The sequence below is a fragment of the Anarhichas minor genome, unplaced genomic scaffold (assembly GCF_050575085.1).
Source record: "Anarhichas minor isolate MPS153535 unplaced genomic scaffold, ASM5057508v1 ptg000072l, whole genome shotgun sequence".
NCBI lineage: Eukaryota > Metazoa > Chordata > Actinopteri > Perciformes > Anarhichadidae > Anarhichas > Anarhichas minor.
In genome coordinates this window covers 415,001-427,350 of record NW_027466518.1, presented here as the reverse complement: position 1 = coordinate 427,350, position 12,350 = coordinate 415,001, and the positions used below count along the sequence as shown (strand labels likewise).

The 12,350-nt window shown below is 40.0% G+C and overlaps 1 protein-coding gene across 2 annotated transcripts in view; it reads left to right on the top strand.

Annotated features, from left to right (window-relative positions):
- Positions 1-3,224: 3,224 nt before the first annotated feature.
- Positions 3,225-12,350, top strand: part of slc17a5 (solute carrier family 17 member 5) — an 11,219-nt gene continuing 2,093 nt past the window's right edge. Inside the window, exons 1-11 of one of the 2 annotated variants that reach the window (XR_012947793.1) lie at positions 3,225-3,388; positions 4,490-4,686; positions 6,435-6,668; positions 6,809-6,896; positions 7,187-7,273; positions 8,807-8,925; positions 9,449-9,533; positions 9,756-9,917; positions 10,075-10,207; positions 10,576-10,723; positions 11,029-11,119. Coding sequence is in view for 1 of the 2 variants with exons in the window: in XM_076079386.1 (XP_075935501.1) it covers positions 3,307-3,388; positions 4,490-4,686; positions 6,435-6,668; positions 6,809-6,896; positions 7,187-7,273; positions 8,807-8,925; positions 9,756-9,917; positions 10,075-10,207; positions 10,576-10,723; positions 11,029-11,119; positions 12,274-12,350 (1,418 nt within the window). In the remaining variant the exon portion in view is untranslated. Of the gene's footprint in view, positions 3,389-4,489; positions 4,687-6,434; positions 6,669-6,808; positions 6,897-7,186; positions 7,274-8,806; positions 8,926-9,448; positions 9,534-9,755; positions 9,918-10,074; positions 10,208-10,575; positions 10,724-11,028; positions 11,120-12,273 lie in introns of those variants that run through there. The other variant, XM_076079386.1, reaches the window with a different exon arrangement.

Below are 12,350 nucleotides of genomic sequence, written 5' to 3'. Positions count from 1 at the left end.
GATTTCCCTTTTTTACACAAAAAGGCCCTTGTCTCCAGAGATTCGAGGGACAGAGGGGAGAGAGAGAGAGACAGAGAGAGAGAGAGAGAGAGAGAGAGAGAGAGAGAGAGAGAGAGAGAGATTTGTTCATCAAACAGCAACGTACTGTTGCTAACTGATTACATTTAAGGAGGCGTGACTCTGGTTGTCAATAAGTACAGCAGCACTCTCAGCTTCAATTCCAGGTAATGTAGTTGGTAAAAGTAAAACTAGCTGATTGTACTCTGAGGATATTACTGCAGGTCAGTTCTAATAAAGTGCTGAAGTCAGGCGGCAACCTTTCTGAAAAGTGAAGCCGATGCTGAAGTGTCTCAAAGCTGCATTTAAAAAGAAGGTTGTATAGAAGTCTATGAGAAAATGACTCTACTTCTCTCTTGATTTATTACCTCAGTAAACATTGTAAACATGAGTTTATGGTCTCAATCTCTAGTTTCAAGTCTTCTTCAATACAGCATGATGTTCATTTAGTACATTATGGTCCATTTAGAGTCAAACAGACCATAAAGCAGGGGATGCTTTAGGGCGGGGCTACACGGTGATTGACAGGTCCCTATCACGGTGTTGTCCATGTTTTCGTCTTTCAACTTTAACTCTTTCAAAGTGTGTTTTTCACTTCATGGAAGAACAAAAATGTCTTATTCAGCGTTCAGTACTAAGCTCCACCCTCTCGTGTCACTTCTGGTTCCAGTAAAACAAGATGGCGGTGGTCAAAATGCCAAACTTGAGGCTTCAAAACCGTAGTCAACAAACCAACGTAAACGAACACAATGAACTCTTTGTGTTTATCCTTCACCAGGTTAAGTTATTTGACTCACTCGAGCTGTGACACATTGACTACATTTGATTTCAAACTGTAATTTCCCATATGTGATTATTTAAGGTGTTTAGACGTCTCTGAGGGGAATAATCCTCGGTAATATTGTTTTATTTTCACTTTTTCCTCATAAAGAGTAAGGTCAGAGTTCAGCTACATGGAAACTCTGGAAGAAAGTTTGGCTTTAGGGCTTTCAGTCAGAAATCTCCGTAGGTTAAAGCGCAATAAAGGTTTAGGAAAAGATGGTGGTTTTGGTTTAAAATAAACCCTTTGTGTGCAGAGTGGACGCCAGCTGACCGTTGAACCCGGCTCCTCAAATCAGGTCAAGACTCTCAAGACTCGTCGTGTGATTATGCAATTCTTAAAACCTAAAATCCCCCAACGTTTGACTCAGAAACATTGTCGTCGACACGTGTGTTTAACGCGTTAACCTGATAATAAATGGCTGACAGAAGCCTGACTGTCTCTGTCTGTCTGTCTGTCTTCATATCCACAGGATGTGTCTCTCTGTCTCTCTGTCTCTGTCTGTCTCTGTCTGTCTGTCTGTCTGTCTCTCTGTCTCTCTGTCTCTGTCTGTCTGTCTGTCTGTCTGTCTGTCTGTCTGTCTTCATATCCACAGGATGTGTCTCTCTGTCTCTCTGTCTCTGTCTGTCTGTCTGTCTGTCTCTCTGTCTCTGTCTGTCTGTCTCTCTGTCTCTGTCTCTCTGTCTCTGTCTGTCTGTCTGTCTGTCTCTGTCTGTCTGTCTGTCTCTCTGTCTGTCTGTCTGTCTGTCTGTCTGTCTGTCTGTCTGTCTGTCTTCATATCCACAGGATGTGTCTCTCTGTCTGCAGTGGAGACAATAAGTCATCCCTCATTTCAACAACAAACATGTGTTTGAATGTTACATAATTCCTCATCATCTGATGCTGTGGTTACATGTGAGTGTGCACGAGGAGAATGAACTCTACTGTTTATTTGTGTCTTATTTACCAATAATTGAAATAATCAGAAGAAGCATCTCCGGTTATCTAATGTTGTAGAGTAGACTATTCTTTTTATTTATAAGACCATAGGTGGTCATTGATTTACAGTCTTTGTTTTTATCATGTTTTTATCAGTGGTGGAAAGTACAAGTACATTTACTTATAAATGAACTAACACTGATTATGATGTTATGGTTGAAGGTTTAGCTGTTTAGCACTATGTAGAATAATTAAAAGTAGCTCCATCTTCACCAGCTACAACATTATAGTGATGAGTACATTCATACATCAATAATTCTAATCCAATAACATATATATGATTTTGAAAAGGGCCAGTAATTTTACTTTTTTGTACTTTATTGTGATGCTAATACTTGTTTCTTAAGTAACATTTTGAATTCATAGCCTTTACTTGTAACAGAGTATTTTTTCACTTTGGTATTACTTTTACTCAAGTAAAAGATCTAAATACTTTAGCACTGGGTTTTTTCAAGGTTTCCGGTTTTCCCGACACCTTTTTTAAAATTATTATTGAGAAAATAACTACAAAAAATATACTTTTGCATCATACGATACAGTTTGGAAGCCCATTTCCGCCAGCAAATAAAAAAATAAAAAATCACAGTACACATTTTTTTTGAGAGTTTGTTTTTCTGGTTTCCGGTCTTCCCGACACTTTTTTTTTTAATTTTTTTTTTTTATAAAAAAAAAAGGTCACTTCAAAAAATCCACCAAAAGAAGTAAATAAATAAATAATTATAATTATTTAAAACTGATTTTTTTATTTCACCAGCAAAAAAGAAAGAAAAAAAAAATGCACCAACACTTTTGGTGCATCCATCTGTAACTATAACACTGACCAGATGTTTCCAGTTGCTATAGAAAGTCGAAATTATGAGATAGAAAGTCTTTAACACAACAGTCATAGAAGCAGCTCTTCATAGGTTTCCCTACATTTGACATATAAATGGATTGTGAGTACATTGAAGACTTCTTTAAACATGGCTTCACAACAGATGAACTACTTAAATTGCTTGATGTTTCACTTGGATTGTACTGAGCAAACAACCCTTGAATAGACTTTTAAGCAAGAATCTATGGAAACCCATTTCCGCAGCCCAAAAAAAAAAGGTCACTAAAAAACAAAACAAAAAAAAAATCCACCCAAAAGAAAAAAAAGATTGACATTTTTTTTGCTGGCAGAAAAAAAAATCATAATAATCTTTTTTTTTTTTTTTGGGTGGATTTTTTTTGTGTTTTGTTTTTCAGTGACCTTTTTTTTTTGCGTCGTAGGAGTAAAAATAAAATAACAACGAAATAAAATACAATCAATCGACTTCCGGTCCCGTGCCCCTCGTCACGTGACGGCAGTTGGCCTATCGAGTGGCGCTCAGCTGACTGACGTTAGCTTCCTGCTTCTTCTTCTGTTGTTGTTGTCATCGGGGTTCGGTCCGTGATGCGGTAGAAGAGTTTAACTTTAACCGGAGAAGATGGAGCGCAACGGGGGGTCCGACACGGAGGGAGACGACACACCGCTGCTTCAGCGAGGACACGAAGACAAAGTCACGAGAGGTGAAACTAAATAAAGTATCTACAAGCTAACATAAGCTAACGTTAGCTCAGCGTGACGTTTAGGGTAACATATGTTACAAAGGCACGTGGTGTTTAGATGTTTAATTATAAAAATATGGGAAACAAAATAACTTTTTACTTTATTACTTTATGTAACGTGTTTACCTTCAGTGAATATAAGGTAAACATTTAAAGTTAGTCTCTCTCTGTGTTTCTCTGTCTCTCTTTTTGCAGGATACCCAAATTAGATCTGAATATAAAGGTTTTTAACATCCTTCTCTCCATGTCCATCTTGTGCCTCATGCTCACATTTATTGATTACGTCATGAGTTTAGTGACACCTGTCCTGACCTCACATGAGACGACCTGCTGAGTTTATCTTCAGTCATATCATGTTTGCATGAGTTAAGTTTCATAAAAGTTGTAGCATCTTAACAAAGTGTCCTGAGGTTCCAGTAGAGCAACTTTTACTTTGTTAAACGCATTTAGTTTTCTGTGTAATTATTGGCAACCTGCCAGAAAAAGACACTAAAGATTGTGATGTCACTGTCCTTCATATGAAGAGGTGCTTATGTAGCAGCAGTAGTTAACATAATATAGCACCTTATGCAATCCAGAGTTATTATACACCAAAGTGTGTCTCTCTCTCTCTCTCTCTCTCTCTCTCTGTCTGTCTCTCTCTCTGTTTGTCTCTCTCTCTGTCTGTCTCTCTCTCTCTCTCTCTCTCTCTCTCTGTCTGTCTCTCTCTCTGTTTGTCTCTCTCTCTGTCTGTCTCTCTCTCTCTCTCTCTCTCTGTCTCTCATTCTGCAGATTAGAATGAGTAAGAAACACATTTTATAAATGATTTACTATAGAGTCATAGTTGCAGCTCAATATAAGTCCCACTCGATGGTTTATATTCAGTGAATAAAGAAGAAAACAAACATTAACATAAAGCTAAATATCATTCTGATGTTAAAATGTTATTTTTTCTGTACAGTGACGGAGCACAAAGATGAGCTCCTGCTTGCGTGTTGAACGTTGTATTGCATCGACTCCCCCCTCTGATAATGTTACGTAATACCTTCATCTATATGGTTTCATGTGTATATCTCCCTGCAGCCCCAGCATGCTGCTCTTCCCGCTACGGCCTGGCGCTGCTCTCCTCGTTGGGCTTCTTCGTGGTCTACTCGTTGCGGGTGAACCTCAGCGTGGCCATGGTGGACATGCTGAACAACACTCGCCACTCCAGCACCAACCACAGCGGCTCGGTGTGTCCGGCTCACGCCAACCCAGCACGGCCCAAACACAACCACACGGTGAGAGCCACGACACGAGCGCAGTGGAGCGCTTTAATCCCACACGAGAGCTTTCCCTTCAGAGATTAAGTCAAATGAAGCTCTTTTTAATGGCACCATATTCACACGTTCACTACCTGAAAAGACTTTAAACTTTAAGATGTGAGTGAGTACCGACTACCACAGTCAGGTCATCACAAACAGCGAGGCTCTCACTGTCACGTCACTGCTACGTGTGTTTAGTTTAGTTTTGCACAATTTAAACAATAAAATAAAAAATGTCTCAGTGCAGGAAGACGCAAAAAGTCAACTGGTCTTATTTGAAGCCTCCACCTTTATAATATTTGAATATTACAGAGAACATAAAATTAATATGCATAAGATATGACTACGTAAAATATTATTGTTCCTTGGTTGAGATTTAAAAACGTATTAAAAAGGCTAAAACTATTCATTTCAGAGAGACAACTATTGGAAAACAATCACATGCTCGACAGCAACGTTTTTCCATATTTGTCTGCTCTTTATGGAAAAACCCTAAATATGTCCGGAATATGTGAAGCAGGAGACCAGACGTCTGATATCCATCAGTTTGTCTTGGAAGCGATGCGTAGATGGAGCAGTTCCTTCTGATGTTTCAGGTGGTTTGACCGTTAAACATGACGTGTTATTGGGCCACAGCGCTGAGAAACAGTCCCAGTTCACTGGATCTCTTTAGATGTTCACTCTATAACATCAATAACTACAATCATCCAGATGTGCTCCTGCATTAAAGGTCAAATAAGTAAGAGACCTATGTTATGTATTTTGTCGAGTTGTGTTCTTGCATTATCTTAAATAAACAAACAAAACTGAAGAATCAAAAAGATGACGAGTGTTTTCAGAGATCTGCACACAGACTGAAGGTGTAACCGGGAAAAACCTTAAACCAACCTCCACGATGACGAAGAGGGATTTTAAATATCTGTAAACTCATATCTCATATTCATAAACTACTTTATTACCTTCATACAAACCCTGTAGAGAAGTCAGTCAAGTATTAAATGTGTTATAAAGGAACCGAAGGTTTAATATCCTGTAAACTGTTTGATTAGGGAGCCGAATATTTACACAAATAACATTTTTTTTAAAGCATTTAAAAGTTTAAATTGTCCGTCTTTGTAAAATCCCTAAATGTGTGAATAATGCTTAAAGCTCTTTAGTAATTAGTTCTGTGGTAAAAACCCTTAACGACTGCATGAAGACTACAACTCCCATGATCCCACGCTGCTTCACCACGACAACAAACTCCACCTTTTGTTTTTATTGAGAGACCTGTGTTTGCCTTTAAGGGTTTCATTTAATGGTTTAAATAAAGGAGCATAAAGAAGAGAAAGCTTGAGACATATTCAACAAATAACAACACGGAGATAAACAAACAAACTTTATCATATTTAATCCAGTTTAACTCCTAAAAGAGCAGCAACGATGAACCGCTAACTATTGAATCATCTGCCAACTGTTTAGCTAATTGATTAATTGGTTTGAGTCATTTTTTAAGAAATAAAAGTAAAGAAATCTCTGATTCAGCTTCTTAAATGTGAATATTTTGTGATTTATTTACTCAATGACTGTACTCTGATATATTTGGATAAAAACATTTGAAGACGTCATCTTGAGCATTTTTCACAATTTTCTGACATTTTATAGACCAAACAAATAGTCGATTAATCATCGACAGATTAATTACAATAACAATAACAACATGAACTCTTGTCGTCCCCTCTCAGGCCAGCGTGTACGACTGGGACTCTGAGACTCAGGGCTGGATCCTGGGCTCCTTCTTCTACGGATACATCCTGACCCAGATCCCCGGCGGCTACCTGGCCGGCCGCTATGGACCCAAGTGGCTGATGGGCTTTGGGATTCTGGGAACTGTAGTTTTTACTCTGCTCACCCCCGTGGCCGCCGACCTGGGTGCGAGCTACCTCATCGCTGTCCGGGTGCTGGAAGGGATCGGAGAGGTAGGCGGGTTCGTTTAGTATTTGTTTTTGTTCATTTGCACAAGCTGTTGGTATTAAATGACAAGATCTTAATGGATTTATAGACACAAACTGATACAGATGATGCTGCTGTTGGTGCTCGTGTTGTTGTTTGTCTCCAGGGAGTGACGTTCCCCTCCATGTACACCATGTGGGCCGCCTGGGCTCCACCGCTGGAGAGGAGCCGCCTGCTCACCATCTCCTACATCGGTAACACACACAGACACAACGTCAGCATTAACAAAAGTAGTTTCTGTAACAGAGCAGTGAGTTGAATCTTTTTGTCCAACAGAAATATTAGCTGGTTGCAGCACAAAGCTGCAGTTTGAAGACATTTTTCCACCATTTTCTGATATTTATTTACTGAGAAACAGAAAGCAACAGATGACCCATCAGTCTGCTGCATTAGTCTCACCCTCACCATGTGCACTAGAGCACTGAACACTGAGCATGCATTCAGACAGCTGTGTGATACAGATGTTCTCTCTCCTCTATCTCAGGAGCCCAGCTGGGGACGGTGGTCTCTCTCCCTCTGTCCGGTGAAATCTGCTTCTACCTGGACTGGACCTACGTCTTCTATATATTTGGTAAAACACTAACTTTACCTCCGTTTGATGCATCTGGTTCTATGTTGGTATGTTGGTTGAGTTGTGAGGGATTGAACACAGTTCCCAGATTACCTTTTAGGAATCGATGAGATTCTTTCACACAGTAGCTTTAGTGTGTAATCTTAGTGTTACGTTTCAGTTTTCTACTCATGATGCATTAGTTAGAAAAACATTAACTGGAAACATTTCAGGTGATGAACGTGCAGCCGTTAGAGAAGCACCGGTCATCTGCCTTTCTAACAGCTAGAATGACATCATACATGAACATTTTTAAAACTTTTCTTTAATGGAACATTTTGATTTTATTGCATTTTCATAACAAAAAAAGTTAGTTGTTCAAATGTTTTTTTTCCGGTGGTTCCTCTGCGGCTGCTTTTGGTCTTGCAGGTGTTAAAAATTGCAAGATTTACGTCTTTATCCACACAGACGACATCTTAACATCTTAACATTTTAACATCTGAGTAACTGAACTCTTTGTGTGCTGCAGCTGATATTCAGGATAAATTCACCAAAACATTGTGAGTTAATGTTATAAAGATCATCATCATCAACATCATCATGAAGACTTGAAGCCTTCAGAATGTCTTCATTGATCTTTTACACTCAGACTTTGATACTTTGAGCTCTGATGAGATTGTGTGGACTCACCACTGAGGTCACGGATTGTCTTTCCTAAAAATAATATCTCGCTCTCACGAATAAGTTATGAAAACTTTACATCAAAGCAACATCTGGAACTGATTGAAAACACTTATTTTCATCATATTTCTGTGAGCTGAAGTGACATCTCCATTGATGAGTCACAGGTTGATGCTGATTCCACCGTCTGTTCCTTTGTTCCTCTTTGGTCTCTGAAAACGATGATTCAGCAAGTTGAAGAAGAACATGAGATGGAAACACAGCAGAAGTGAATGTTGACCTGCGGTTAAAGTTACTACGAGGAACTTTCATCTTGTGTTGGTTCTGGCATCCCCTGTGGACTAAAGTGGTAGTGTCTCTGAGCACCAGACTCCCTTTAAACCCTCTCATGTTACTGCAGCAGGTCTGACAGTCTGCCCCTCTCAGTCCTGGTTCTGGTTCTCCCGTGCCTCCCTTCCCTCCAGCGGGTCCAGCAATACGTCCTGGGTCTCCAGCAGTGTGGTGTCGGTGTTGGCTCCCAGAGAGGAGAAGCTCTGCTCCTGGAGGAGGAGGAGGAGGATCTGGGTCTGTCCACGGTGGACCGGTCTCTGCTGGAGTCTGAGCTGAAGGAGGTTCTGGTGAACCTGCATGAGTTCATCTGGTTTCACCAGAATCCGACCCGGTGGCTCCGATGACGAGCATTAAGAATAACTCTATAGAAACAGACCATCTTCTCTCTGATGGTCTCTTTACTGATGGAGGTCTGATAGAGGATCAGGACTACACTGAGACTGGTTCATATAGGGGATCAGGACTACACTGAGCCTGGTTCAGGACCAGGTAAAGGTTCCTCACTGTCACTTTAAATGAGCTCTTTCTTCTTCGTGTGTCCAGGTGCTGTCGGCCTCGTGTGGTTCTTCTTGTGGTCTTTCCTCGCCTTTGACAGTCCGAACACTCACCCACGGATTTCAGAGCAGGAGCGACTCTACATCACCGGCTCACTGAAGAATGAGGTAACGCCACAAACCAGACCACAAACCAGACCACAAACCAGACCACGTGTCCTGAACTATGATTCATAGGTTTATAGAAAGCTGCTTGTTTAATGCACCTTCTATCACCGCTCTACTGTCTTAAACATTGTTACATGAAGGAAGTCTTTATCAGAAATAAACACGCATTCGTGTATGAAATGTGATTGAAATGTTAGTTTATTGGATAGATTGTGACTAACATAGATTTAATAAACAAATATTTTGTTATTTCTTTATTTTCATTTGTTGTTTTTGTATTTATTGTGTAACAAATAATCTCTGCAAGAAAGTAGAATTTCCTCGATTTTATTCTTCCCTTTGATTGGTTTCTTTGTTTTGATTCTTTGAATATAGAGTTATTAATATGTAAATGGTGGATTATATCCATATAGACTGTTCTTCTTAGCAGCAGAGTGCTTGCAGGCGTTTCCGGTCCCGTTCAGTCATCAGACACTAAAGTTACATCATCTCAGGGTTTCATTCTCTTATCTCTCTTCCTCAGAGACACGACTCCGCAGTTTATAAAGACGTCCAAGAACACAACATTAAAGCGACAATTGTGACGTTTAGAAGGTTGCTTGTTCGAGGTACTTCTCCATAAGTCGGTGTATTACTACAGTAGAACCAGAGAACCAGTACAGGAGCAGAGTAATGTTCTGCTGTGGACGTATTTTAGACTCCTAAAAGAATGTCTATCAGTTAAAGTCAGCGCTGTATTTACCAAGTCATTTTCTCATAGACTTCTATACAACCAGAGGAGTTAACCCGAATCAGTCGAGTCTGTTTCTTTTCTACTTCCTGTTTCCCAGCTCTCCACCTCAGCAGGTCACATCCCCTGGAGAGCCATCGTGTCCTCCAGACCGCTGTGGGCCATCGTGGTGGCTCACTTCTCCTACAACTGGACCTTCTACACCCTCCTCACCCTGCTGCCCACCTACATGAACGACGTGCTGGGATTCAGCATCCAGCAGGTGAGCTCAACATCTCGTACAGCCGTTGGTTCATCAGAGGAGCTGAGGAACACTGATGGGTAAAAATGTAAACCACTATGTACAGTAGAATAAAACATGTTTATGTTATGTATTCATTAAAGTATTCCTGTGCTATTGTTGTCCCCGTCCACCACAGAATGGTTTGCTCTCCGCTCTTCCTTACGTTGGCTGCGCCGTGTTTGCTGTTGTGAGCGGTCAGCTCGCCGATTACCTGAGAGAAACCTGCCTCTACCGCACCGTCACCGTCAGGAAGTGCTTCTCCGTCGTCGGTACGGATTCATCTGTCCTCTTATTTTAGTTTAGTTCATTTAGTTTTTTTACATTTTTTTTTACATTTTTTTAAATTTAATTAAATTTAATTATTTTCTTGTATTTATTTTAATTATTATTTATAATTTTTTTTATCTTATTGTTTAATTTAATTTAAATAAATATCGTATCGATTGGTTTTAGTGTCTCATCTATTATACTGTTTTACCAGAATTTAAATGTTATTGTAAGCTCTGTTTTTAAAGATGCTCTATAAATAAAGTTATTGTTATTATTATTATTATTATTATTATTATTATCATCATCGTGATGTATGAAACTGACTCCAGACACGCCGTGTCGACTACTCCCTGCGTGTTGTCTGCAGGTATGCTCGGCCCGGCGGTGTTCCTGGTGGCGGTGGGTTATACCGGCTGTAACTACACGCTGGCCGTGACCTTCCTCACCATCTCCTCGGCTCTGGGCGGAGTGTCGGCCTCCGGCTTCAACATCAACCACCTGGACATCGCTCCTTCGTAAGTTCCATCACCAGAACATCCTCCGACTGTAAACGTAGTGATGTAGAGACGCTGCCTACGTCCCGAGATCACAATTCTAGCTTCCAAATGTAAGAGTATTTATCAATAATGAAATGAGTAATCTTCCTGATGATTTCTATCCATAACTATACATCCTGAGAGAGTACCGCTTCAGTGTGGCAGCAAACATCAGAACTCTGATACTCAGTGACGATACAGATGTTCAGATTCTCCTCCAGGTGTCAGCAGGTGAGTCATTACTCCGGACTCGTAACGTTAAATGTCCTTTAATACGTTTGCAGGTATGCTGGTATCCTGCTAGGAATCACCAACACCTTTGCCACCATTCCCGGCATGGTGGGACCGGTCATAGCCACAGCGCTCACCAGACAAGTAAGACGCTAACGCACAGTCTCACTTTATCATCACATCTGTACGGTGGGCCTCATTCCTTCACCCTTATGAGTCGCTGGGGACACTTCTGGCTTTTTCATTTTGGGAAGTTAAAAGTCAGCTCCTATAATAAGTCTGTAATAAACACTCGGACCCTTAAACCCATTAAAACCACCGTTTCTGATCCAATTATAATATTTAATCCAACAATCTATTATATCAGACCTTCAATCTAGAGAAGCGACTTCAATTTAGAGTTTTTACTATTTTCCCTCAGATTTGTCGTTTTAAGAAGCTTCTTTTAAATCTGACACAAAAAATAGAAATGCTTAAAAATCAATGTTGCTGTTAATCATTGGCATAATTCAGACTGAAAAATATATATTCATTTCATAATAACAGACTTCTATTATGTAAACAAACTGTTATTTAAAGGGTTATTTAAAGGGTTAAAATGTATGAATATTTGGCAGTTATAACCCAGTGAAAGTGTAAAATAATATAAATAAACGCCTGAACAGCACACACACTGTGATCATGTTTCTAGTATCTTTATACTAACAGACTAACAGACTAACAGAGGTCCCTCCAGTGATCTGACCTCCAGTGGTCCTCATTCAACAGATAATCTCTTATTTTGAAGATCCGTTTCCTGTTTTAACTGGTTTAACAGAACAGGATTAGTGTCGTTAGCCTTTGGCCACCAGGGGGCGTCTGTGCTCCTTTATCAACAGTTTGATGGAAGCCGATAAACTGACCTTGTTACCTGTTTCTGTGTAACTTTCATCAACAATGGCAACAAAGTTAAGATTTAACAAGTCAATTAACCAATCAACCAACGACATTATCTTTAAATGATTGAAACGTTAAACAAACAGAAATCATCATTATATTCACATCTCTGGGACGTGATCGTGAGAACTGTGAGTGTAATTTGGCACAAAGACAAATTATTTCCTCTTTTAAAAATCGTTTCACTGGAAAAGACGTTTAGAGGAACAAATTGTTAAATGTTGACCGTACAGATGTGTTCCTACCTTTAACCGATCCAGATGTTTCCCCAAATGCACTGGGATAATGATTTAAACCACTAAAGGCACTATAACCCTCTTCTTCTACGTCAACGCTCCTGAACTGATCCGATTGTTCCTCAGAACACCATCGACGAGTGGCAGAGCGTGTTCTACATCGCCGCTGCCATCAACGTGTTCGGAGCGGCGTTCTACGCTCT